The following is a 26,334-nucleotide window of genomic DNA, read 5'->3' as shown; positions in this document are numbered from 1 at the left end:
TTGAAATTGGAGCAGGAGACCAGACTACACTTGTGAACGTCCGCTCCTTGGTTGTGTATTCACGGAAGCGAGTGCGGTTTTAGGTTGCTCGGTATTGGTCAACATATCAGCGTACACTACATTATACCAAGACGTGTTCGAACTGCTGCGATCATCTACTGACTCGAATTTCGAATTTATAAAAGTTAGTGATCGTTGAATCTCGGACAATCCGACCATGAGTGCTCCGGATGTGAAATACAAACAGGTAGTGTACGTTTTAATTTCCCATTAACATTAATGAAACAATTTAACTTGCATTTATAATTATTACGTTAAACATTGGCTTTTGGGTTTTAGAGTTGAAACTGTAGTCACACGTGTCGCCTGTGATGTTGCAATTGTTAGATTAAATATACGGTCCAAGGTCCGACTTCCTAATTTAACTATCGCAAAATGGACCGATATATAATAAAAATATAATGCATTGCACAGTTTGTAAAAACAAATGATGGAATTATTTTACACAGGTTTAAACTTAGCAAAAAACAAGGCAAGATCACATTTACTCTGATATTCGCTATATTGTAAGATAAGATAACTTTATTGACATTATTCTTTCTATAGAAGATGAACATAGTCAAGTAAAATAAAAAAAAATGTAAAGAGGATAATCAAAAAATTAAAATAACAGATTAATTAAAAGGCAATTAAAAGGTAGTACAGAATCAGGTGTTTTATTAATACATAATTGTAGAAATTATTTAAAGCAGTTACTGAGCCACCACCTACTGATTCTAATCAGATAAAAGTTGGACATAAATCTGCAACTAACACACGTTTTGACTGACCGGTATTTGCATAAGACGAGCTGTGAAGCAATTTCTTTGTCCAAAATTGTGCACTGTCATTACCACACCACCCACCCCAAAATCCAGGGTCTTTTACTGGCAGACCATCCCTGTACAGTCTCTGCTTTCCTCAGACTTAAATACATGTACTCGGTAGATGGTGGCATATGTTGGGTTTGATAACTGTTACAAGATGATGTGATTGGCCAGCATTTATTTTTTTATATTCCATCAAATGATTTTCCAAACATAAAATTCCTGTCAGCTCTGTTTGAATGGTGACATTATTTATTCATATACATATACAATCAGAAAACAATATAAACAAATTCAAAACTAGTATTAATACAAAAGAACATAAATTAATCAAGCATGTGACTAAATACTTAAAACTTTGTTTCAAGAAACATGACACATAGACATGTACTTATCCACAGTCCCTCTATATAGAGGGACTGTGACTTATACATAATTGTATATCACTGTATATCATTGTATATCACTACACTATCTCAGGCTAATTTGCCATTTTAAACTGCATTTATCTTAATTTTCTTTAACTTCTATTTTTGTTACTGTTTTTTAAAATTTATTACATAATAGCCTAAAATGATTTGTTAACTTTCATTGTAGTGGAATAAATGAAATTATTATTATTATTATAAACAAAAACCTACACATATCTCTGTATTTAACTATACACAAATCAGGAAAATTCAACGGAGCCCAAGAAGACCCAACAGCTAGAGCAATAAAGGCATGTTTCAAAATAAAACAAATGCTATTCTCAGAAAAACTGATTCCAATCAAAACATACTTTTTGATGCAATTGTAAAACCTTTTATGATTTACTGCAGAGAAATTTGGATGAACAAGAACATCAACAAATCTGTCTACACCAATGGAAACAGTACAAATACATTTCTGCAAATAACTTCTAAAAGTAAATAGCAAAGCAATTAACTTGGCTAGTCTACTGGAGTTGGGTAGATAACCAGTCCTAGCAACAAGCTTAAAAAATATGATCGAATATTGGATTAAAATAAATAATTATAACCCAAATTTGCTAGTGCATGAAGCTTACAATCTTGGAATACACCTTGATAAAAAGAAAAAGACAACTGGGTAACAGACATAAAACAAATTTTAGAAAATTTAAATATGGGAAATATTTGGAAAAACCATAAATCTTAGGATGACAAAAAACTGAAACAGTAATGCGCAAACCATAACAATCCTTTGAAAAACATAGCACAGAACCATTACATGATGACAATAAAAGTGTAAACCATAAAAACAAGCTACGAACCTATAGGAAAATTAAAACATAATTTGCATATGAAAATTATCTCACCACAATCAAAAATCCAAACCATAGTGTTGATATGACAAAACTCAGAATAAGTGCTCATTACAGTCAAATTGAAAGGGGTAGATATAATGACCTTTTAGCTGAGGACCGAATTTGCCTAGTTTTGACAAATAGGAAATTAAAACAAAAAACATTTTCTTCTCAACTGTAATCTATAAAAGGAGGAACGAGAAATCATGATAAAAGATATTAAATACACAATAAAAGCAACTTTAGGATGAATGATGAACACCTAACAGATATATGTAGAATTCTTTATTTTCGCTTGGAATTTATTTTCGCTATTTTCGCTGAAGGGATGATTCCGTGAAAATAAAATCCAGCGAATATACTTTTTTTCCTATATTTTACATTAAACTCATCAAAAATCAGTGAAAATAAATTCCATACAAAATGCCCCAAAAGCCTTTTCAGCGAAAATTAATTCCAGCGAAAATAAAGTATTCCACAGTACTACAAGTCATTGTCAATAACATATACCCAGCAGTCCCTGTCATGACGTTTTGAATGAAAAGCATAGTCAGATTATTTTTAAATATTGGGAAAGTACTTAGCATATTAACTACACATGTGCGTGAAATGGGTATAAAAACTAAGTTTGAATGAAATTGGTCAAGGCATGCCCCAGAAACTATTAATGACAAATGTTGTTGATATTTGAGACAATTAATGACTGTCAGTTGAAGGTCAACAAAATAAAACAATGCGATGTTCACATGTATCATGACTTGTGATGTACCAACTTTGAAAGAAAAAAAGAAAAATTGATTCAAGCATGCACAAGAAATGACGAACAGCGGGATGCACATGACAGTCAAAAGTCAGCAATTTTTTTCACTTGCAAAACTGATTTGCAGCAGTCGCGCATCAGATGTGATGTTCATATGCTCAGTAGCCATGCATGCTAGAGAAAATGATACAGACAAACAGCATTAGTTTGGGAGACAAAATTGGTTAAAACTTGGCCAAAGGAAGACCACATGGTATCATCAACATTACTTTCACTGATCTTGCACACTGGTGCCATCAACCATCAACATGCACGCTCTTGAAAAAAAAAATGCCCACCAGTTGGCTATTTTGAATTGAATCATGAAAAAAAGGAAGTACATCAGTAACCCACTATGACTGATGTCATTGCCAAGTTTGAATGAAATTAGTGAAGTCATGTCCAAGATCCGGTTGATGACATGTTTGAATTTTGTGATTTTATTTGTTTTTGATGAAAATGGCAGCCATTCGGGAAAAATGACAAAACAATCATTGAGCTAGGAAAATTCATCCATACGTGTTTCAAATTACAACAAGAAAAAAATCCTAAAATGCCAGATGCCTCAACCAACCACCACATAATTTAAATTTTTTTCTTCTTTTTTCTCTTCATTCAAATGTTTGTGATTGTCTTGTTGTTACTCTTTGTTTTTTTTTTTTGTTTTTTTGTTACTTTATTGTATTTCAAATAAGATCCCACTCGGGGATACAATTTCAATAAAGATTATTATTATTATTATTACATGGGATGAAAAAGTCATTATTATTAATACTCTATATGAATCCTAAGTTACATTCAACTTCATAGTGAGTTTCCACCATAATAATTGTTTTCCATTACACTTGTTATATTGTAAAATACTTGAATTAATTAATTTTGTCATTTTGGTAGTTTCATACGGATTTTATTTTCACTGATTCATTTATTCAGAAAAATAGTGAAAATAAATTCCAGGTGAAAATAAAGTATGGGTATACAATGAGAAGTTTATCTCCCATAATGCATTGCATACATGTGCAGTATACCGTATATACCAATAAAAAGTTGTCAGCTTTTGTCACCTTTTACAAAATAATCCTGCATAAATGTTTCCATATTGTTTTAAATTTGTTTATTAAGACCTATCATTGATGGGAATTTGATTATTTGCACCAGATTCAATGAAGAAATTATAGAAAATATACAAGTAACCTGTAGAATGCTGTGTGGGTAATATTTTTATATTGATTTTTGTTGCATTTGCAGCAAATAGTTACCAAACAATGAGAAATCTATAGGATTGGATATACCTCTCAGCTGGCTTCACATGCATAGTTCAAGACTGCCTAACCGGTGCTTATACCAGGATTTAGTTGCAGCACTGTGGTCTGTGGTTACAGCTTCATTTTCCGAGTAATCACAAGAAATTGACATTACAATAGAAAATAAAAGACTGGCACTCCCATACAATTAATAGAAAGTGAAATTCCTGGAATTGAAACATAGAAGTCACTGGTGTAGGCATTGAATAACTTCAAGTTGGCATAAAGACGAGGTAGTTTATTTAATCAGTGCTGAACTAGAGGTTGAAATTATAATTAAGTTCGTTGTCATATAATTTGTTTATTTAAATTTCTAATGAATTCAAATAGAATACACTGGTGAAAGGATGTTTTGGAGGTGTGGTTACATTGTGTAGGGAGTGGTAGGGTTGGGTGTCATATATTTTTTTCATTTTCAACTCTCATGAAATCACACAGAATTTCACTTAATTTATTTTCGATGAAAAGTTTTCAAGCATACGGTGTGAATCAAATTTTCACTGTGCTGTGTCAAGTCTCAATAGAGTATGAAGGAAATGGCATTTTCACTGGAATTTATTTTAGCGGAAAAATGTTCACAGTGAAAGGAAGTATTCCACATTATTACAAATATACTGCAGTTTATTTTGATTCGTCCCTGAAATCAAAATCGGTACTTCCACACCCCATATGCAAATGAGGTCTGAGAGCGAATAAAGTAGTCCGTTCAAGAGTAGCGTTTTTCGAAACATAGCAGAAATAAACAATATTTAGAAGTACGATACTTTACGTTTGGGTACATGAATATATTTGCCGAGTGAAATGAAATTTGAACAACAGTAATGGTACTTCTAAGCAGTAACTTATTTTGACTAAAACTAATTTGCATATCACCCATGCAATGATGTTTTTGGTATTTTCACGGTCAATATGCAAATGAACATGGTATTGGCGATTCGCTCCACTTGGATTGCCCTTAAAATCACTTTAATTTTGTGTATCTGTGTGTGTGTGTGTGTGTGATTTCTAGTGTTTTCACGTATTAATTCTTCTGTGATTTGTTTGGCTTGGCCGATTTCGCTCAAACTTAGCAGGTAGGTCACACCTTCACCCTAGTTATCAGGAAATGTATCTCTTACTGTACAAATTGTGGATACAACACCTCAGACATAGCTCATTTTGCTCAGCTTGAGTGTGGGCACAAAGTTACTATTGGTAAAATCTGAAAACAAATTCTGACCACCGTTTCCATGGAAACAGCCAACAACTGAATTTTTTAATACCTTCACGCCAAATGTATCACACCCTACATTTCTATGATTAAAAAGCATGGACGTAGCTCATTCTAATCCGCTTGAGTGTGGGCAACAATTTACTGAGATTTTTTTTGGCTTGGCTAATTTTGTTTATAATTGACAGGCAGGACGTACCGTCACTAATTGGCAAAACAATCCTGGTCCACAGCTACCATGGCAACAGCCAAAAACTGTTTTTTGAATACTTTCGACCCCAAATTTATTACCTCCCACTAGTCTTGTATTCATGCCTTTTATTTTGGCTACGTTGCACACCGGTAAGAGATCACCGACGCCGACATTGTTACACTGTATCAACGTAATCCAGACGCAACTTTGAATTTTGAATGAACTGTAAATGCTGCCTGCAATCTAGAAAATACTATCGGTTGGAAATAATAAATTTAAGGGATTGTTCAGTTACTCTGGCCTGGGGGGGGGTGTCGGCAGATTCCATTTTGTCAGCTGTAAATCTCAGTTGACCCACCCCTATCAACAAAGAAAAGTGGGCGACCCCCTAACATTATATTTTAAAACATGCTGACCCCCCCGAAAAACAAAGAAACATTAACAGTTTTGGCTCTGACATGATTACAAACGTATGATGTGCATTGAAAATATCATGGTTTGCCGTAATTTTTAGTGTTTGCATTTAATAGACCAGTCACCTTAGGAGGGGAGGGGAAGCATAAAGCCAAAAAACGACTACAGAAAAGGCTGCAGGAAGTAGGGAAATCTATGCTGCTAAAGATAGTAAATAAAAACAAAGCTGTGGAGTACTCACTTGATAAACGCCCTTATAAGATAGGAAAAGAGGATTTGAATCTAGGCGGTTTGAAAACTAATTTGGATTTAATATATCTTTCATATCTTATAGACCAGGAAAGCTTTACACCTGAAGCACAGTCTGTGCTTATGAAAACAAAGGACACTTTGATTTTTGTATAAATTTGTGTTGGATTTTGGTATTTTACAGAGCAAAATATGCATATTTAAAAGTTAAAAAAACAAAAAAAAACTATTTATTCATATACATGAATCCATTTAACTTTTTTGATTTGCTGAACAAAAACTGTCACTGCTCTTTGTACTAATTGCTGTGTTTTTCCGTCTCCAGCTACAATTGGATAAATCCAGTAAATATCTTATACAATGGTGACTTCAGACTTTAAATAAAATAATCTGATATCACATGGACTTGGGATGTGTTCAAAACTTAACTGTATAATTGCATGGGGCTCTGCCGCATTGCATAATCTGTTAGTTATTTGTCAACTTCAACCCCAAAATATTTAGCCTATAACATTTTTTGCATCAACAAATTTATAGGCAATATGGGTAATAGTTATTATTAAGAACACATTTGTACGATTAACTTTTTAATCTATTGTTCTGAAATAAAATTTAAAAAAATATATGCATAAGCGCGTGTGTGAATTGTGGAAAACAGGGTGACCCCCCCCCCCATTCGCAAAATCAAAATCAGGGTACCCCCCCCCCCCTACTGATCCACCCCCAGGCCGAAGTAACTGACCAATCCCTAACAACAGCATACGTCCTAGCAATAAAATAAAATGACTTCTAAGGACTGAATGTTTTTTTGCGAACTTTGTATACGGTGCCCGGTTTTAGTTATAAACCGACGTTAGCTTCACGTTCATGTCCTACCATGGCAACAGCCGAAAACATATTGCTAGTTTTTTTTTAGTGGAGTGGATCGCCAACCGGCTTGTTTTCATTGGCAAAATCGTTCAGCAACATGTTTGGCATATTAAGTGTACATCACATGGACTACTATGACTGAGAGAACTTTATGTATGTTGAATGAGTTTTATAAACCCCGAAGGGCTCTTGGAAGATCCACCCGCAGTAAAATTAGCGATTGCCATGGAGGCGCAACCATCAACATCAAAATCGCAGGAGGTTTCTGCTGGCGACGTTACCCAGTTCCAAATAAAGATCACCAACGCCAAATAAGCAACATTTTAACCGGTAATCAAGATTAATTCAATCCACGGCTAACAAGCAACATCACAAGTGAAGTTGTAGCGTGAAGCTCAGCGACTACTGCTGACAACGTAAGTCATGCTTGCGTGCCTTCACCATTGTATTCAAACGAATCACGTGGTGTGCCGTTCTCTTTCAAACCCGGGATTCGATCAATAGGGGAGTTTCAGTAAAAAAACACATTGCAAATCATGCAAATTCAACATTTTCAAACCAGTATACTAAAACAGAAATGCTCAGCGATGCAAAAGAAGGATAGATGTTACTTTTCATTATACACATCTCTGTTGATACAATCCCTCACATATTCTATTCCCAGTTTTACCTGCGTAAATGGATTAGCCTCTTTTGATGTTGACAATCAGACTAAAATCACGTGACAGGCTGTTAACATTGGCTGTTGCATACACTTTCGCCGGTCTGGAAAATGTGTTTAGTTAGCTCTCATTCAAGTAACAATGCAGATTTCCCAGTGGGAGTGAAACTATTCGACTCTCCCATTAAAAAATAGGGGTGTTTTGAGCAAAAAAACGAATAACCCTGGAGTGCACACAACACACTGAATTTCGGAACAAATCTTGCATTATTTACAGCAGCAGAATACCACAGAAATATCAGACGAAACATGGAAACACTATATATATGTATTTCGGCCTGAACCCTCTCTATTGCAATTCCAGGAATTACCCCCCATATGTGCAACCATTTTCCACCTTGGTACCACCCAAGCCTGAAAACAAAATCTTAATACCACGCTGAAGCGTTTGGTAATAAACATGTGAAAACTGGTGAATGTTGTGACATAAAAATGTTTATCAGGAAAATACAGCGTTTAAAAAGTTTTTTGATTGAAAGAAAATCGTAGTTTGGGAATATTTAAAGGGCAGTAGTCATCGCACCACATATGCCTGAGATATGGGACTCATATAAACAAAGATGGCGGCTTTGACTGTTGTGCAGATCAACGAGTACAAACTGAGACGTTACCAAGCTTTAATGGGGTAATTTCTTTGGTGATTGGAAGGTATCGAAGAAGTCGCTGGTGGCAACTGGTTCACGTCACACCCAGTTCAAAACTCCGATTTACTTTAGAAGAGCACGTTGGTTTGTGGAAAAATCAATGTTTATCAACACAAATGTCGTACATGCGCAGAACGATATTATTAATTTCGAATAGCCACTGGCTTTTAAATTTATACCATATATAACGTACCTACCGGGGGGGTACTTGCTATATTAAAGGCAAATTTTCAAAAAAGCACTTATTAACCAAGAAACAAATTTGTTGTATACGGTACTTAATCATTGAAATACAAGTTATTTTGATCTTAAAAATTTTTCAGTCTGTAATTTAGGTGAGTGTATGTGCTATTGATCAGTGAAACAAACATTAATAAAACCCAGTGCATAATAATATAGTACATTGTACCATTCTTACAATGCATATATTTTTTTCTCCAAAGATTTTCATCAACAATGAGTTTGTGAATTCTGTGAGTGGTAAGACGTTTCCCACCATAAATCCCTGTAATGAAGAGAAGATATGTGATGTACAGGAAGGAGATAAGGTAAAACATTAACAAAAATATATACACACTTCAGCTGATTTTTTTTTTATTGAAGTTTTTATTGGTAATGTTTGACGCCATCTATTGTCTTTTTTTGAGATCCACTTTTATTAAGCAAACCCCAAGAATATGGTATAAAATGACAATTTTATGGAGGGCCCTGAACGAAATGTCAAATACAATGTCATCTTTAAGGGGCTAAGCCTCTCTCTAATGGCCTCTCACTGTCTCACCAAAAATGTTATGTTTTAATTTTCATAATAGTGCTCTCAGGTTCCCATCACATGATTGATTTCTCAATGACGACTACCCTGGTACTCAATCTTTAGTTTTCACGTCGCATTTTATGTGACATTATGACATTAGTAGTGTTTAGGGTTGACTTTGCCCATGAAATTGTGTCTAAAACAAAATTTTCAGTAAAATTTGGTCATGTTTATGAGGTTCTATTTAAAACAAAAGAAAATGTTCAAAATCAGTTATTGTCGCTTTAAGCACTCATTATGTGTTTTATTATTTTATTTCTGCTTAAAAAGAAGGTAGGGTATTGCCACAGTCAGCTGATGCACACGTGATAATAAAATAAATACGATATTTACTATAGGGGGCCGCCATTTTGAATGCAGCATAAAACTAAATAAGAGACAAGTTGTGAAACGCGTTTTCAGATTCCCACAAATCAGGACAAAAATACCAATCTTTCACAAAAATGCGATCCGCTGGGGTTATATTAAGCCAACCGATAACAAAATTCGACTGAATTCGGCGTTTTTTTGTGGAAAAATCCCTTGCATATGAAGACCTAATTACACGAAGAACATAGAACACTTTCCTGGGGTATTTAAAACCGAAATTGTCACCTGACTGTAAGGCCGTCGCTGATTGGCTGCTGAGCTGAAATGACAATTCATTTTATAATGATAAACTTACTGAAAAGCTGTGTTTCTCCCGATCATTTTCACGACTAACATTGGTATAATCCACCATTTTATTTGAGTGTGTTTATGACCTGACCCGACTCTGACTACTGATGTAATCTGGTGTGCTATAGACGGAGGTCTGTGATTCGTTGACTAAATCAGTGAGAGGTCTCGTTGAAATCTCGTTACATAGGCATTGGTTCTGATGTATGCTGCAATAGTTTAAAAAAAATACCGAATCACAAGTACGTAACAAAAAACATAAAAAACAAAATAATATAGTAATATAGTAAAAATAGTAAAAGTAAAATAAATTATATATAAAATAAAATAAAAAAATACACCAGATTTTAATCAGATTGACTATGAATAGAACTATATTGTTGGTGGTGTCTGCATTATAACATATTACCTGCCGATGTTGTTTTTCTTTATTATATTATTTATATCAATGTAATACATGCCTGATAGAATTATGACCATTATAATTTTCACAGAGTTTTACTCTAATCCTTTTTTCAGGCTGATATAGACCTTGCAGTAAAAGCGGCAAGAGAAGCGTTTAAACTTGGGGCACCATGGCGTACGATGGATGCATCGGCAAGAGGAAGGCTGCTGTACAAGCTGGCTGACCTAATTGATAGAGATACAGAATACCTGGCAGTAAGGGGATGTAGTTTCTTAGATGAAAATATTTATTTAAGACAACTTTAACTACAATGTAGTTGCAATGAGTCGCTGCAGAGATGCCCAAATTTATTTTTAATTCAAGACAAAAATGGTCAAATAGGGTCAATAACAGTAAATGTGTGAAAGTTGAAAATGAATGAAATATTTGTTAAAAAATCTTGCCAGCTGATTTAAAAAATATTTTTTTAGCAACTTTTAAGTGTCTACCGGTATATGTAACAAACAATAGAACTAACAATTCTGAAATGTACTCTTTCCTATTCATTTATTTACATTATGATTCTGTCACTAGAGGGCGCATTTTTTGAAAATTAATAAATGTGTATGTATTTAAATATATCTAAATTAAAAAGCTTAAGGTTTACTATGGGAAACATTAATGATGACAACATCAACACGTCTTCAGATATTTCTTTACAAAATAAAAAAAAAAATATGGAAATTTTATTTTATTCATTATACTTTATTCATTTACATAATCTAAAAATACTGGTTACTTTTTTAATATTTTGAAAATTGTCATATTATGTGGGATAATTTTGAAAAATTGGCAGCCACTGATTGTATGTCATATGAACCAGTTTCCTTATTTGATTTTGATAGAAATTAGAAACGCTAGACAATGGGAAGCCGTATACAACAGCTGTAGGAGATATGTCCAGGGCAGCAACTATGTGTCGTTATTATGCTGGTTATGCGGATAAAATCCATGGAAAAACAATACCAATAGGTGAGTGATTAGATGGTTGCACTTTGATGATGTCATAGCAGTCAGCGAAGTGTATTTACTGTAAAACCAGTCAATTTCACTAGTTTGCTCTTTCGACTAATTTCACTGGGTTTTAAGTTCACAAATTTGGCAGAGAAACAAAGAATTCTATTGTTATTTTATATGTTCAGGTAGATTTGATTTAGCCAATTTTACTTGTATACGAAAATAGCAAAATTAAAAACCAGTGAATCATTAATTAGTTTACAGTATACTGTATTTGTTCTATTAGAAGTGCATCTCTAATAGAACCACCTGTAAATGAACAATAGACATTTCTTTATTGCAACTTAAGGGTATAAGAAATTCTGTCTCCCTGATGTAACATCATTCACTGAGATGCAGCTGAGTAACATACACAGTTCATTGCCTTGATCCGACTAATCAGCATGGCATTCTCAAATACTGTATAATACTTCATTTTAGCTGGAATTAATTTTTGATGAAAAAGACTTTTTAAGTGTTTTGTATGGAATTTATTTTCACTGACTTTCACTGATAAGTTGAATGTAAAGTATCAAGAAAAAAAGGTATATTTGCTGGATTTTATTTTCACTGCATCACTCTTTCAGCAAAAATAATAAAATTAATTCCAAGCGAAAATAAAGTATTTCACAGTACGGGAGTTAACAACTGCATCTATAGTATACTGAATCTTTAAAACTATGACTTAATATGACCTTTGACACATTACTGTCATTTTTGTGAGTGCATGTGCTACTAGTAGAGCAAAAGCGGTATTCGATTTTTGTGGGGTTTTAGTGAAATATTGAAAATGAAAGGAAGAATAATTCCACAGAAAAAAGCAACAAAAACAGATGCATCTTTGCACCTTTTTTTATTGCATATATAATTTTAGTGGCTATTGAGACAAATTGATTACATAATTTCTTTTTCTGATACATTGTTTTGATTCTTATTATTTTTTCCTAGATGGTTCTTTTTTCTGTTACACTCGTCATGAACCTGTCGGCGTGTGTGGATTGATCATTCCATGGAATTTTCCATTCACTCTCATCTTCTTCAAGCTTGCTCCGGCACTCTGCTGTGGATGTACATGTATAGTCAAACCTGCAGAGCAAACACCGCTTACCGCATTGTATGCCGCTTCACTCATTAAAGAGGTTAGTGAAATTATATATCCCATGAGGCTATGCAATGTGATTTTTTGGTTTGGTGTCATTTTGAAATTAAAAAAAGTATGGAAGGAGGATTACCTACAAAAAAGCTTTTTAAATATTTCACAGTATGCAAATCAATGTTAATATTTAAACTGTTATGATTTAATTCTGTTGAATATCAGATTTTTTATATTTGCCACAAAAAGGAACAGGTCTTTGACCCTGGATGACATCATTTGCATACCATTACTTGTTTGTTTGATTCCTGGGAGGGCGCTGTTATCAAATAAAGAATTATTATTACACTGTCTTGGTCTGGCTATATTCAGTTTCACATAACTCCTAGTGCTGTACCTTTGTCTCGTCAGTAAATTCAGCATGTATCCCAGAATGCAATAGTGCTGTACCTTTGTCTCATCAGTAAATTCAGCATGTATCCCAGAATGCAATCCTTAGTGTTATACCTTTGTCTCGTCAGTAAATTCAGCATGTATCCCAGAATACAATCCTTAGTGCTATACCTTAGTCTCGTCAGTAAATTCAGCATATATCCCAGAATGCAATTCTTAGTCCTATACCTTAGTCTCATCAGTAAATTCAGCATATATCCCAGAATGGAATTCTTAGTCCTATACCTTAGTCTCATCAGTAAATTCAGCATATATCCCAGAATGCAATTCTTAGTCCTATACCTTAGTCTCATCAGTAAATTCGGCATGTATCCCAGAATACAATTCTTAGTCCTATACCTTAGTCTCATCAGTAAATTCAGCATATATCCCAGAATACAATTCTTAGTGCTATACCTTAGTCTCATCAGTAAATTCAGCATATATCCCAGAATGCAATCCTTAGTGCTATACCTTAGTCTTATCAGTAAATTCGGCATGTATCCCAGAATACAATCCTTAGTGCTATACCTTAGTCTTATCAGTAAATTCAGCATGTATCCTAGAATACAATCCTTAGTGCTATACCTTAGTCTCATCAGTAAATTCAGCATATATCCCAGAATGCAATCCTTAGTGCTATACCTTAGTCTCATCAGTAAATTCGGCATGTATCCCAGAATACAATCCTTAGTGCTATACCTTAGTCTCATCAGTAAATTCGGCATGTATCCCAGAATGCAATCCTTAGTGCTATACCTTAGTCTCATCAGTAAATTCGGCATGTATCCCAGAATACAATCCTTAGTGCTATACCTTAGTCTTATCAGTAAATTCAGCATGTATCCCAGAATGCAATTCTTAGTGCTATACCTTAGTTTTATCAGTAAATTCAGCATGTATCCCAGAATACAATCCTTAGTGCTATACCTTAGTCTCATCAGTAAATTCGGCATGTATCCCAGAATACAATCCTTAGTGCTATACCTTAGTCTTATCAGTAAATTCAGCATGTATCCCAGAATACAATCCTTAGTGCTATACCTTAGTCTTATCAGTAAATTCGGCATGTATCCCAGAATACAATCCTTAGTGCTATACCTTAGTCTTATCAGTAAATTTCACATGTATCCCAGAATGCAATTTTTAGTGCTATACCTTAGTCTTATCAGTAAATTCGGCATGTATCCCAGAATACAATTCTTAGTCTTATACCTTACTCTTATCAGTAAATTCAGCATATATCCCAGAATGGAATTCTTAGTCCTATACCTTAGTCTCATCAGTAAATTCAGCATATATCCCAGAATGCAATTCTTAGTCCTATACCTTAGTCTCATCAGTAAATTCGGCATGTATCCCAGAATACAATTCTTAGTCCTATACCTTAGTCTCATCAGTAAATTCAGCATATATCCCAGAATACAATTCTTAGTGCTATACCTTAGTCTCATCAGTAAATTCAGCATATATCCCAGAATGCAATCCTTAGTGCTATACCTTAGTCTCATCAGTAAATTTGGCATGTATCCCAGAATGCAATCCTTAGTGCTATACCTTAGTCTCATCAGTAAATTCAGCATATATCCCAGAATGCAATCCTTAGTGCTATACCTTAGTCTCATCAGTAAATTTGGCATGTATCCCAGAATGCAATCCTTAGTGCTATACCTTAGTATCCTCAGTAAATTCTGCATGTATCCCAGAATGCAATTTTTAGTGCTATACCTTAGTCTCGTCAGTAAATTCAGCATGTATCCCAGAATGCAATCCTTAGTGCTATACCTTAGTCTCGTCAGTAAATTCAGCATGTATCCCAGAATGCAATCCTTAGTGCTATACCTTAGTCTCCTCATTAAATTCAGCATGTATCCCAGAATGCAATCCTTAGTGCTATACCTTAGTCTCCTAAGTAAATTCAGCATGTATCCCAGAATGCATTTTTTAGTGCTATACCTTAGTCTCATCAGTAAGTTCAGCATGTATCCCAGAATGCAATCCTTAGTGCTATACCTTAGTCTTATCGGTAAATTCGGCATGTATCCCAGAATACAATCCTTAGTGCTATACCTTAGTCTCCTCAGTAAATTCCGCATGTATCCCAGAATGCAATTCCTAGTGCTATACTTTTAGTCTTATCAGAAAATTCGGCATGTATCCCAGAATGCAATCTATGGTCTATACCTTAGTCTCGTCAGTCAGATCCTTACATAATTCCGAATACAATTGAAGACTGTAAATAAAGATATTTGGATATATTTGCAGGCGGGTTTCCCACCAGGAGTTGTGAACATTGTACCAGGATACGGTCCCACAGCTGGTGCTGCTATCACTGAACATATGGATGTCGATAAAGTAGCATTCACTGGATCTACTGAGGTCAGTTCTATTTACACATATTCTACTAAAACTGCTCGAATTGTTAAGTTTTGGGGAATCCACTACATTTTTTCGATTTTTGTCAATTTGGTAGAACATTGTAATAGTATTCAAATTTTAATTCAACTATTTTGTAATTATATTAAAAAAAAATTGGCCAATATTTGTTCCATATACTGCAACATGACCAAAATGAATAGACAATAATTTGATAAATATTGTCTTGTGTATAAAAAAACGAGAATAATATTGGCCATTAACTGGCAAATAAAAAGATGAAAATGGCCATTATAATATTAGTCGAAAATTTGTTTAAAAAAATGATGAATGAATGAAAAAAAGTTTAATCAAAGTTTTGCTTCATGCTGTACAGATTTTCTATTAAGTTTAGACATTTGAAATTTTGAACTTTAGTCACATGGTAATAAGTCTAGAATATACGTAATGTTATCGAAATATCCCACTCCCATTAATTAGATGCATACTATATATATTGCACGATATGTATACAAAATTCTATTTTTAGGTTGGACAAATTATTCAAGCGGCTGCCGCCAAATCTAACTTAAAGAGAGTAACATTAGAACTGGGTGGAAAAAGTCCAAATATAATATTTTCTGATGTTGATTGTGAGTTTTGCTTAACCCTTACGTTTTTGTTTACTGTATTTGTCTGATTAAGTTATCAAATCCACCATTTTGTAAATCCATTTACATGTATTTATTATGACAAGTGATGGGAGCTCCTTTTGTTTATCTTCTAAGTGGATAATGCTGTAGAGTATGGGCATCAAGCTTTATTTAGAAACATGGGACAAGTCTGCTGTGCTGGCACACGAACATTTGTACAGGAAGACATTTATGATGAATTTGTTAGAAAAAGTACTGAAAGGGCCAAGAAACGTGTTATTGGAGATCCCTTTGATGAAAAGACCGACTCTGGGCCACAGGTATGTATATTTTAATTTTAGCTTTAATACCAAGGTGTAGAAGAGAAAAATGTTGTCATAGTCGTTGTCGTCACTGCTGTATAATTGTTTTTTGGCATTACAAGAACTCAAAACATCTGCATCTGACCTTTTATAATTTTTTTTATCATTATGACATTTTATTTTAAAATTTTTTTTATATTCAAACTACTCCATTTAGAAATTTAACATCCTCTATTTCCATAATTTTTTTTAGGTTGACAATGAACAATTCAAAAGGATATTGGAGATGATTGAAAGCGGCAAAAAAGAAGGTGCTAAACTACAGTGTGGAGGCAGTCGTTATGGCGATAAGGGATATTTTATTGAAAGCACTGTATTTTCTGATGTCACTGATGATATGCGGATTGCAAAAGAAGAGGTAAAATAAGGATTAATTTTCTGTATTTATCCCAATGAGCTATCATATAGAGATACACGATGAATATATAGTGGTGTTTTTTTTTTGTTCTGATATTTTTATTTTCATCAAAAACCTTAACCAAATTTCTTCTACTTAAAGTTACATCTAAATAGTTGTCATTAGGTGATGTACTTTTGATTTGAACCGACTTAGATACATTTGATGTTTTGAACTATCTAACAGCTAGGGCTGTTCAGTGACCATATATCTTCCTATCACAATAACTTCATGGCAGTCCTATCAAAATCTCATCTTATTGAATAAATTTTGATCTATATACCTTTATATGCAAATAGCAGCCAGGTATCATTAAGAGTGAGAGAGCCACAAATCCTGTTCTGCCCGTCAAATAATGTATCTTTCTCTGCCATTATTACATCTACTGACCTATGTAACCATGGTAATTTGATCACTGGGTGTGACGATAGGAGAGATTGAACACTATTCAAGAGACAAAATAAATGACAGCGGCCATGAATTGGATCTAATATCTCTTGGCTGGCCTCCCCATTAAGTGGCTTACTCCCCCTAGGTAAAGGTTGACTAGCCCTTTTATTGTTGTGCTGTGAGGTTTACAACTATGATCCTATCAATTACAAGTCAGGTATACAACAACCATGCTATCAGTAATCAGCACCCCTTATAAGTACAAAGCATAGTACATTGAATTAAATGGTATTTTTCATGAAGCTTAAATTGCTGAATTGATGCATTTTTGTAATTTTTTGCAGATCTTTGGTCCAGTGCAGCAGATCCTAAAATTCAAAACGATTGAGGAAGTGATTGAACGGGCCAACAATACAAAGTATGGACTTGCTGCTGGTGTATTTACCAAGGACATTGATAAGGCATTAACTGTATCTAACGCTCTGCAAGCTGGCACGGTCTGGTAAATATATTAATACTGTTTTTATTTAGTTGAATTGTTTTCTTGTTTTTATAATTAACCTACCTGTATTTTCAATAATCACAATTTGAAACTGGTTGAAATTAAATTTATAATGACCTCATATGCTACATTTGAAACACTGTTGATTTGAGTCCCCAACAAATTTATAGTTTAAATATTAAACTTGTGTTCACATAATTTTTGCACCTTCATTTACATTTACAGAAGAAGGGTGGTGTTGATTGTTAAACAAAGGCATTATGTTTACTAAGCACAGGTTTTATTCACGTACAACTCTTCGGTTTCAGGGAAAACAAAATCTGCATTGAATGCTCAATTCAAACCTCAATTCATACCATACATAGACTAAAACACAATACTGTAAAATACTTTATTTTAGCTGGAATTAACTTTCACAAAAAAGATATTTTGGGTGTTTTGTATGGAATGTATTTGCTCTGATTTTTGACGAGTTGAATGTAAAATATAGGGGGAAAAAGTATATTCGCTGGATTTTATTTTCACTGAATCATCTCTTCAGCGAAAATAGGGAAAATTAATTCCAATGAAAATAAAATATTTTACAGTAAACAAAATGGCAGATATAACCCTTCTCTTGATTGGTGGATTATTATCTTGCTTTAAGCTATGTCACGTATGAAATACTGATTTATTTTATTTGAAATTCTTTAGGATAAATACTTGGGGTCCTACCACTCACCAGAGTGCCTTTGGTGGTTACAAAATGTCTGGAATAGGACGTGAATTGTAAGTAAACATTGCGTAATACATGCTACAGTGCTTTGTTTTATATTGAACTATTGCCCTGTAAAATCCTATCATCCATGGTAGGACAGGCATACAATGAAACGTTATGTTCAATTCACCAGTACCCAAACCTTCAGTCTAGTTTTCTTTTATTTATTCAATATGTGCAGTATACTTAGTCAGTGTTTTGAAATTTGTAAAAATGTTGTTATCAGACACTAGGGCAGGTAACTTAAATGTTACCAGCCCTGTATTAAAGAATATTTTAAAACACTTCCGATTCTATTTCAAGTCAGCACCACAAAAAACTCAATATTTTTTAGACACACATAATGAATTATTTAAATTTTCTATTCCAGATTGTTGCACTCTGTTTCTTTTGTAAATAATATTATTTAGTAAAATTGTATTTGCACAGTTTTTATTGAGGCAGGCCGTAAGAAAAATGTTATTAGACCACTGGGCGTGCAAGTTTTAATTTGTCACCGCCCTGAACCACTCTGCTGAAATTTGAGTTAAAGCCATTATTGCGTTGTGCTTTTAAAGTGCTCGATTTTAGTGTCACTCCTACATGAATCTATACGCTTGAATCGATATCAATTTTATTTGTGTATGCTAACTGTTAGTGTTACTGCGCCCTCTATGGCTAATATGATATGTCACTGATATGTTTTGGTTCACATAATGTTATCGTCCAAATTGCACAAAATATGATATGATATATATTTAACAATTATTGATAACAATTTTTTTTATGTATTCAGGGGTGAATATGGTCTAGAAGAATATTCTGAAATTAAGACGGTAATTTGAATATTTAAATATCATATTTGTATACACAAGCATGTCAGTTGTGATAATTCATAATTGCTAAATGCAACACATTCTAATGTACTTTGTTTTTATGCTCTCTTTTTGGTTTTTACTACATATACTATGTTTCAAATGCCATAATCTGACACGATCAGAACAGTACTTTATTGTCACAAATAGCTCAATGTGATTAAGGTATGAGGCAGGTAGTAGGTATGAGGCTCCAATTTTTTATTTTAATGACCCTTTATATAATATTTATTTGTAATTTAGTTTGAATATGCTGATTTTTTTATTTTTCTTGCTGTTAATCAGTTCTTAGACACTATTTTCTACATTGGATTTTAAACAGATTGAAAAAACTTTGACCATGACAATTAATTGATTTTACTAGCTTGCCTGTAAACTGGATTTTAGAAGATTTCTAAAAACTGGTTTCTATCAATTTGTAAACATTTGTTGTTGTGCAAGGCCCTCCCCTTTGTGTATTATGCAGTTTGAACAGCAGTGTGGCTTAAATTGTATTTAAATCTTGATCAAGACAATAATCAAGCTACTAGTTTCCCATCATTACAGGAAATTGTGCTATCATCCGTTTTTCAAAGTGACTGCTGCAAGGGATGAATTCTAATTGTACCAAAAACTTGTTCCCAAATGTTAACCCTTGTGTATTGATGATAAAAATCCCATAGAGGGCGCTCTGTATGTGTATGTGGGAACCTTCATTATTCTCAAGACATCTGGGCATTTTCATTGCCTGGCAACCATTGCGGTGAAAACAAAGGTCGAAAACTCTCAGAAAGCAGTACTTTCCCCTGAACAGTGTAACAAAATTAGGCCTGCATGTGCAACATATATAAATTTGGTTGTTACGGATTACCCCTCATTTTAGTTTGTACTGTTTTTCCGGCTCTTCGACCGGCGTTCCACAGCAGCGCGCCCAGATCCCATAGAAATACATGTACAGTGGTGCGCGTCGTAGCAACGTGGAACGTCTTGTGACGTAGCTCCGCCCCCGAGGATAGGAGAGAAAGATATGTTACCAGCTTATTTTTTTTTTTTTGTTTTGTTTTACAGGTGACGGTCAAGCTACCACAAAAGACATGCTGAGATGCATACATGTAAGGAATATTGAAAGCTCCTCATTGGTCACCTACAGCTATAAAGAAATGAATATATGTTGCTTAAATCGCTAAAAGTTTATCTCAATTAATTCCTACCGGTAGTTTTTTTGCTGATATTTTTCTATCTGTGTAAATTACTGGGTCAAAATAGTGTTTTTTGTTATTGAAATAGGTGGTGTACACTAACACAGGTGCATTAACACCTAGACAGCTGGAAATGGAATCTATTTCTATTATGTCGTAACCATAAATATACATTTTTTTTTTTTTACATGGATAGTCAAAAAATACTGAATTGTTTCATAAAAGAAACAGCCATACATATCTAGGTAACGAACACACAAGAGTACAATCACTTTGTTCTGTTTTACTGTAAGCATTTTGTAATTTATGGAATTGATATACAAATAAAATAAATGAATCATCTGTCACTTGCTGTGTCATGTATTTACCTGTACTCTGAGATTCGAAGATTCTGCATACACATGCAGTTAAAACAACAGTGGCACTTAATGTGTGAAATTATATAAACCATTAGTATTCACCCGTCAACAGAACAGGTTTGGGAATACAGTACTTCGATACCGAGATCATAGATGCATCCTGGATGACTGTAAATACAGCAAACATTCAGCTGTGATCTACTAATAATCAAGTACGTACATACTGGTACATGGTGTTCCACTCACTTTACTGACAGGTATGTATAATGCTTGTTATAATTTAATAAGATATTACTAGCATTGTATGCAGGGAGTGAGTGGCCTATGACATCCCATAGTGTGTGTGTGGTGTTTGCATAAATCTGAGATGGCATCATACCTTGGCATAAATAGGTGGGGTATAATGAATGAAACAATGCATAGATAATTTTAATTTATTGATGCCTCTGAGCGAGGCCTTGCTATTAAGCAGGGTGAAAAAAAAACCTGCAAAGTTACATACTATTTCAGAGCAATCCAGTACATGTAATTTGTCAGTACCATACTTTACAAATCTCTTGGCACCGTGGTTGAAATCATCAAATACCATATATATTTTACTGACTATTAGAAGCACATACAAACAGTGACATGTATTGTATACTGGATCATTAATGACCTGTAACCATAGCAGCACTATCATTTATGGCAACATGATATATTTCTATTGTTTATATTTACTTTATATTATAAATATTCAATGAATTATTGTCAGATTTACTGAGAAAAAAGACCAATAGTAAAATAATACCAATTTCGCTTCTTTCACTATCTTAATAACTTAGTCTCATGGTTAAATATGGATGGTAGTAAAAATGAGAACCTTTCAGTAAAAATTCATTTTTAATTATTACCTAAATACCTACTGGTAGGGGTCACCAATCTTAATATAAAACCTCCCAAAAAAAAATAAGTTAAAGAATTATCTCCAGTAAGTCATCTTAGCTGACAAGAAAAATAAACTTTATGATAAGATGGACCACCAAAATGCATCAATATAATAAATGAATTTGAAAACAATCTTAACCCAAGAGCACCTACTACAGATGAAGTATTGAAAAAGTGGATAAATTTGTGTGCAAAAAAAAAGAATAAATTTCTACATTGTGTGCATCGCTTTATAGCACAAGACAGCAATGCTTCATGGGATGCAATGACACAAGCATGCAAACTTCAAATATAATACTAGTATGAACTATGAATATGTAAATTTTTAGATTTGTCTACAGTTTTACACATGCATAAAAAGAAACCATGTTAAAACTGCATATTTCTGTAATTAAAGGGGAGCAGAGGTGTGGCTTTTGACACTCTGTACATGAAATTTGAGATCTATTAATGAATTCTGTCGATAAAAACAACTTGTATGTGCTGCGAAATGCCCTAAATATCGGGTATAAAACGGGCTGTGAAGCAGACGACAAACTTCCGCCAGTCAAATACGTCATCAGTGAACACTGATAATTGAAGCTATTCATGCTAGTACGCCAATCCCATAGAAATGCTACTATGAAAGAAGTTATGATATATTGATTTTAATATTTGGTAATCGTAGTCCTAAATAACTGTTAAAATTTTTTTTTTTTTTTTTTTAAATTTTAAAACAGTTATTTAGGACTACGATTACCAAATATTATCTTCAATATATCATACTTATCAGTCCGAGCAGCGTTTATTTATTTATAACTATGAAAGAACTTGTTGACTGACTACTTAAAAGTTGAAACATGGCGAAATGTTGTGCGCATGAATGCCATAACGATTCATGTTAAGTTTCTCGAAATTCCAAATAAAAAATCACGTTGTTGGTTGCGAGAAAACGGCAGAAGAACTAACCTGAAAATGAAGACACGTACAGCGCTCTAGCTATAGTAAACAGTGAGTAAATAAATATTGTTTGAGTTAAAAAAATATATTAGAAATACGCTAATAACATTTACAGTAATCATTTCACCCAACTTCCCACTTTTAATCGACCGCTTATCGCTTAATTTCCGACCGCACTGTATTTTCCGACCGGAAAACGACCGCATTTTTATCGTAATTTTTCTCTCACCGACCCATTGAAAACACCGACCGGTCGCCCAAACACTGGTCATTGGCAGAGTAGTGATCGAAACAGTGGTTTTGAGTGATACAGTTTGGGGATACAACGGGTACTAACTATTATTAAATTCCGAACTACTCTTCAAATCTATACCACATTGTATCATTCGCGGAGGAAACTTCACCTGCGTCCAATATTAAATAACTGACTTTGCGTAATTATTATGAAACCGATATATTACAATGTTGAAATTTTTAGAGCCGGTACAACATTGTAAACAAATTTGCGTAATTAGAAAAGCAGCGCACTAAGTAAACGACCTCAAAATATACAAGTTTCCGTACAGCACCGTAAGAACTAATAACAATTTTACAAGATCGACGCGCGGAGCACGAAAGAAAATGATTGCTAAGACAACGCGCCTGTTCAGTGCGTGTCTTGGGGGTCAAACTTCGGTCAACACACACTTGACGTAAGTAAGTTACGCAATGAAAGTACTTAAAATTCAATTGCATCCTAAAATGATGTCGTTGATCACTCAGTCTTTTGCAAAATATTATAACTAGTTTCCAAGCTTTTGATGCAGCCAGATTTATTTAACTTTGTGGAAATATAATCTTTTTAATTTCTCAGTCCTTTCTGGGCGACCTGCGGCTGTTTGTTTCCTACTCTCTCCTAAGCTAGCGATTGGTGAGAATGGTTATTAATATATTACCCAATACACTTGTAAATCGGACAGTCATACCGCAATTGTGTTGAAACATTTTGGGGGCAGTAAGTAACGTCAGAATATTGTTTAAAATAAAATATTCCATCCCAATCAAATCTAGGTCAAAGGGTCAAAGTGCGTGCATATAATTATAGATAGTTAAAAACTAAATATGTTTGACGGCTATTCAACGTTTGTGCAAACAAGAATAAACAAGCAGCCTGTCGGCTGAGATAGCTCCGCTGTTAGCAATGCACATTTCAAATAAAGAACTGAAGATATCATTAGAAAATGAACAATATGTATAGTATTAAAGCAATCAGACTTACAGTTTTTAACAAGAAGTCGAAAATATCACTTTCTACCAAAAATGACCAAAATATTCACCAAAATTAGAGAATTGAAGATATCATCACGAAATGAACAAATCTGAGAAAGGTCTACATGTAGTACCTATATATGTAATATCAAAGCAATCGGACTTGTGGTTTTTAACAAGAAGTCGAAAATATCACTTTTTACCAAAAATTACAAAAATATTCACCAAAATTAGAGAATTGAAGATATCATCACAAAATGAACAAATCTGAGAGAGGTCCACATGTAGTACCTATATATGTAGTATCAAAGCAATTGGACTTGCGGTTTTTAACAAGAAGTCGAAAATATCACTTTTTACCAAAAATGATAAAAATATTCACCAAAATTAGAGAATTAAAGATATAATTACAAAATGAACAATTCTGAGAGAGGTCCACATGTAGTACCTATATATGTAATATCAAAGCAATTGCACTTTTTAACAAGAAGTCGAAAATATCACTTTTTACCAAAAATATTCACCAAAATTAGAGAATTAAAGATATCATTACAAAATGAACAAATCTGAGAGAGGTCCACATGTAGTACCTATATATGTAATATCAAAGCAATTGCACTTGCGGTTTTTAACAAGAAGTCGAAAATATCACTTTTTACCAAAAATGACAAAAATATTCACCAAAATTAGAGAATTGAAGATATCATCACAAAATGAACAAATCTGAGAGAGGTCCACATGTAGTACCTATATATGTAGTATCAAAGCAATTGGACTTGCGGTTTTTAACAAGAAGTCGAAAATATCACTTTTTACCAAAAATGATAAAAATATTCACCAAAATTAGAGAATTAAAGATATCATTACAAAATGAACAATTCTGAGAGAGGTCCACATGTAGTACCTATATATGTAATATCAAAGCAATTGCACTTGCGGTTTTTAACAAGAAGTCGAAAATATCACTTTTTACCAAAAATATTCACCAAAATTAGAGAATTAAAGATATCATTAGAAAATGAACAAATCTGAGAGAGGTCCACATGTAGTACCTATATATGTAATATCAAAGCAATTGCACTTGCGGTTTTTAACAAGAAGTCGAAAATATCACTTTTTACCAAAAATGACAAAAATATTCACCAAAATTAGAGAATTAAAGATATCATTACAAAATGAACAAATATGAGAGAGGTCCACACGTAGTACCTATATATGTAATATCAAAGCAATTGCACTTGCGGTTTTTAACAAGAAGTCGAAAATATCACTTTTTACCAAAAATGACAAAAATATTTACCAAAATTAGAGAATTGAAGATATCAACATGAAATGAACAAACCTAAGAGAGGTCTACCCAAGGTACATATACACCAAGTATCAAAGCATTCAGGCATGTAGTTTTCAAGAAGAAGTCGAAAAAGTAAAACATTGACACGGACGACGACGACGGACAATCACTCATATGATAAGCTCCGCTCGACAAAGTCGACAGCGGAGCTAAAAAGGTAGTGTATACAATAGCGATATGACTGAGATATCATGGCATTTGTTTACAATATTGTACCGACTCTAGTATTTGACACAGATGAAGTTGTTCGCGAACGATACAGAGTGGTATAGATTTGAAGAGCCGTTCAGAATTTATAATAGTTAACACTTGTTGTATATCTCCAAACATTTTGACTACTCCTGTGCTGGTAACCAGTGTTTGGGCGAGCGGTCGGTGTTTTCAATATACGAGCGAGAGAAAAAAAACGGTAAAAATGTGGTCGTTTTCCGGTCGGAAAATACAGTGCGGTCGGAAATTAAGCGATCGTTTAAAATCTGGGAAGTTGGGCAAAATGAGTACTGTGGTTCAAGTGATATTAGCATATTTCTCATTTAGTTTTAACTCGTACAATATTTATTCACTCACTGTTTACTATAGCCAGAACGCTGTACTGTCTTCACTTTCAGGTTAGTTCTTCCACCGATTTCTCGCAACCAACGTGATTTTTTATTTGCGATTTCGAGAAACTTAACATGAATCGTTATGGCATTCATGCGCATAACATTTCGCCATGTTTCAACTTTTAAGTAGTCAGTTAACAAGGTCTTTCATAGTAGCATTTCTATGGGATTGGCGTACTAGCATGAATGGCTTCAATTATCATTGTTCACTGATGATGTCATTTGACTGGCCCTCTAGAGGCGAAATGACACCAGGAAAAGCGGAAGTTTGTCGTCTGCTTCACAGCCCGTTTTATACCCGATATTTAGGGCATTTCGCAGCACATACAAGTTATTTTTATCGACAGAATCCATTCATAGATCTCAGATTTCATGTACAGAATGTCAAAAGCCACACCTCTGCTCCCCTTTAATATACATTATTATATCCAAGGATAAACACTCATC

The 26,334-nt window shown here is 33.9% G+C and overlaps 1 protein-coding gene across 1 annotated transcript; it reads left to right on the top strand.

The window, feature by feature from the left end:
* On the top strand, positions 1-20,808 carry LOC100366585 (aldehyde dehydrogenase 1A1-like). Its single transcript, XM_002731158.4, has 13 exons — positions 1-247; positions 9,020-9,124; positions 10,567-10,707; positions 11,338-11,464; positions 12,437-12,627; positions 15,279-15,392; positions 15,919-16,021; positions 16,157-16,341; positions 16,577-16,741; positions 17,515-17,672; positions 18,366-18,440; positions 19,205-19,244; positions 20,331-20,808. Exons 1-13 carry the CDS (start codon positions 218-220, stop codon positions 20,361-20,363), a joined length of 1,467 nt encoding a protein of 488 aa, XP_002731204.1. The 5' UTR covers positions 1-217; the 3' UTR covers positions 20,364-20,808.
* The last annotated feature ends 5,526 nt before the right edge of the window (positions 20,809-26,334 follow it).

The sequence above is a fragment of the Saccoglossus kowalevskii genome, chromosome 13, assembly GCF_978046115.1.
Source record: "Saccoglossus kowalevskii chromosome 13, keSacKowa6.1, whole genome shotgun sequence".
In the NCBI taxonomy this organism is placed as follows: Eukaryota; Metazoa; Hemichordata; class Enteropneusta; family Harrimaniidae; genus Saccoglossus; species Saccoglossus kowalevskii.
The sequence above is the reverse complement of the archived record's forward strand: the minus strand, read 5'-3'. Positions and strand labels throughout refer to the sequence as shown.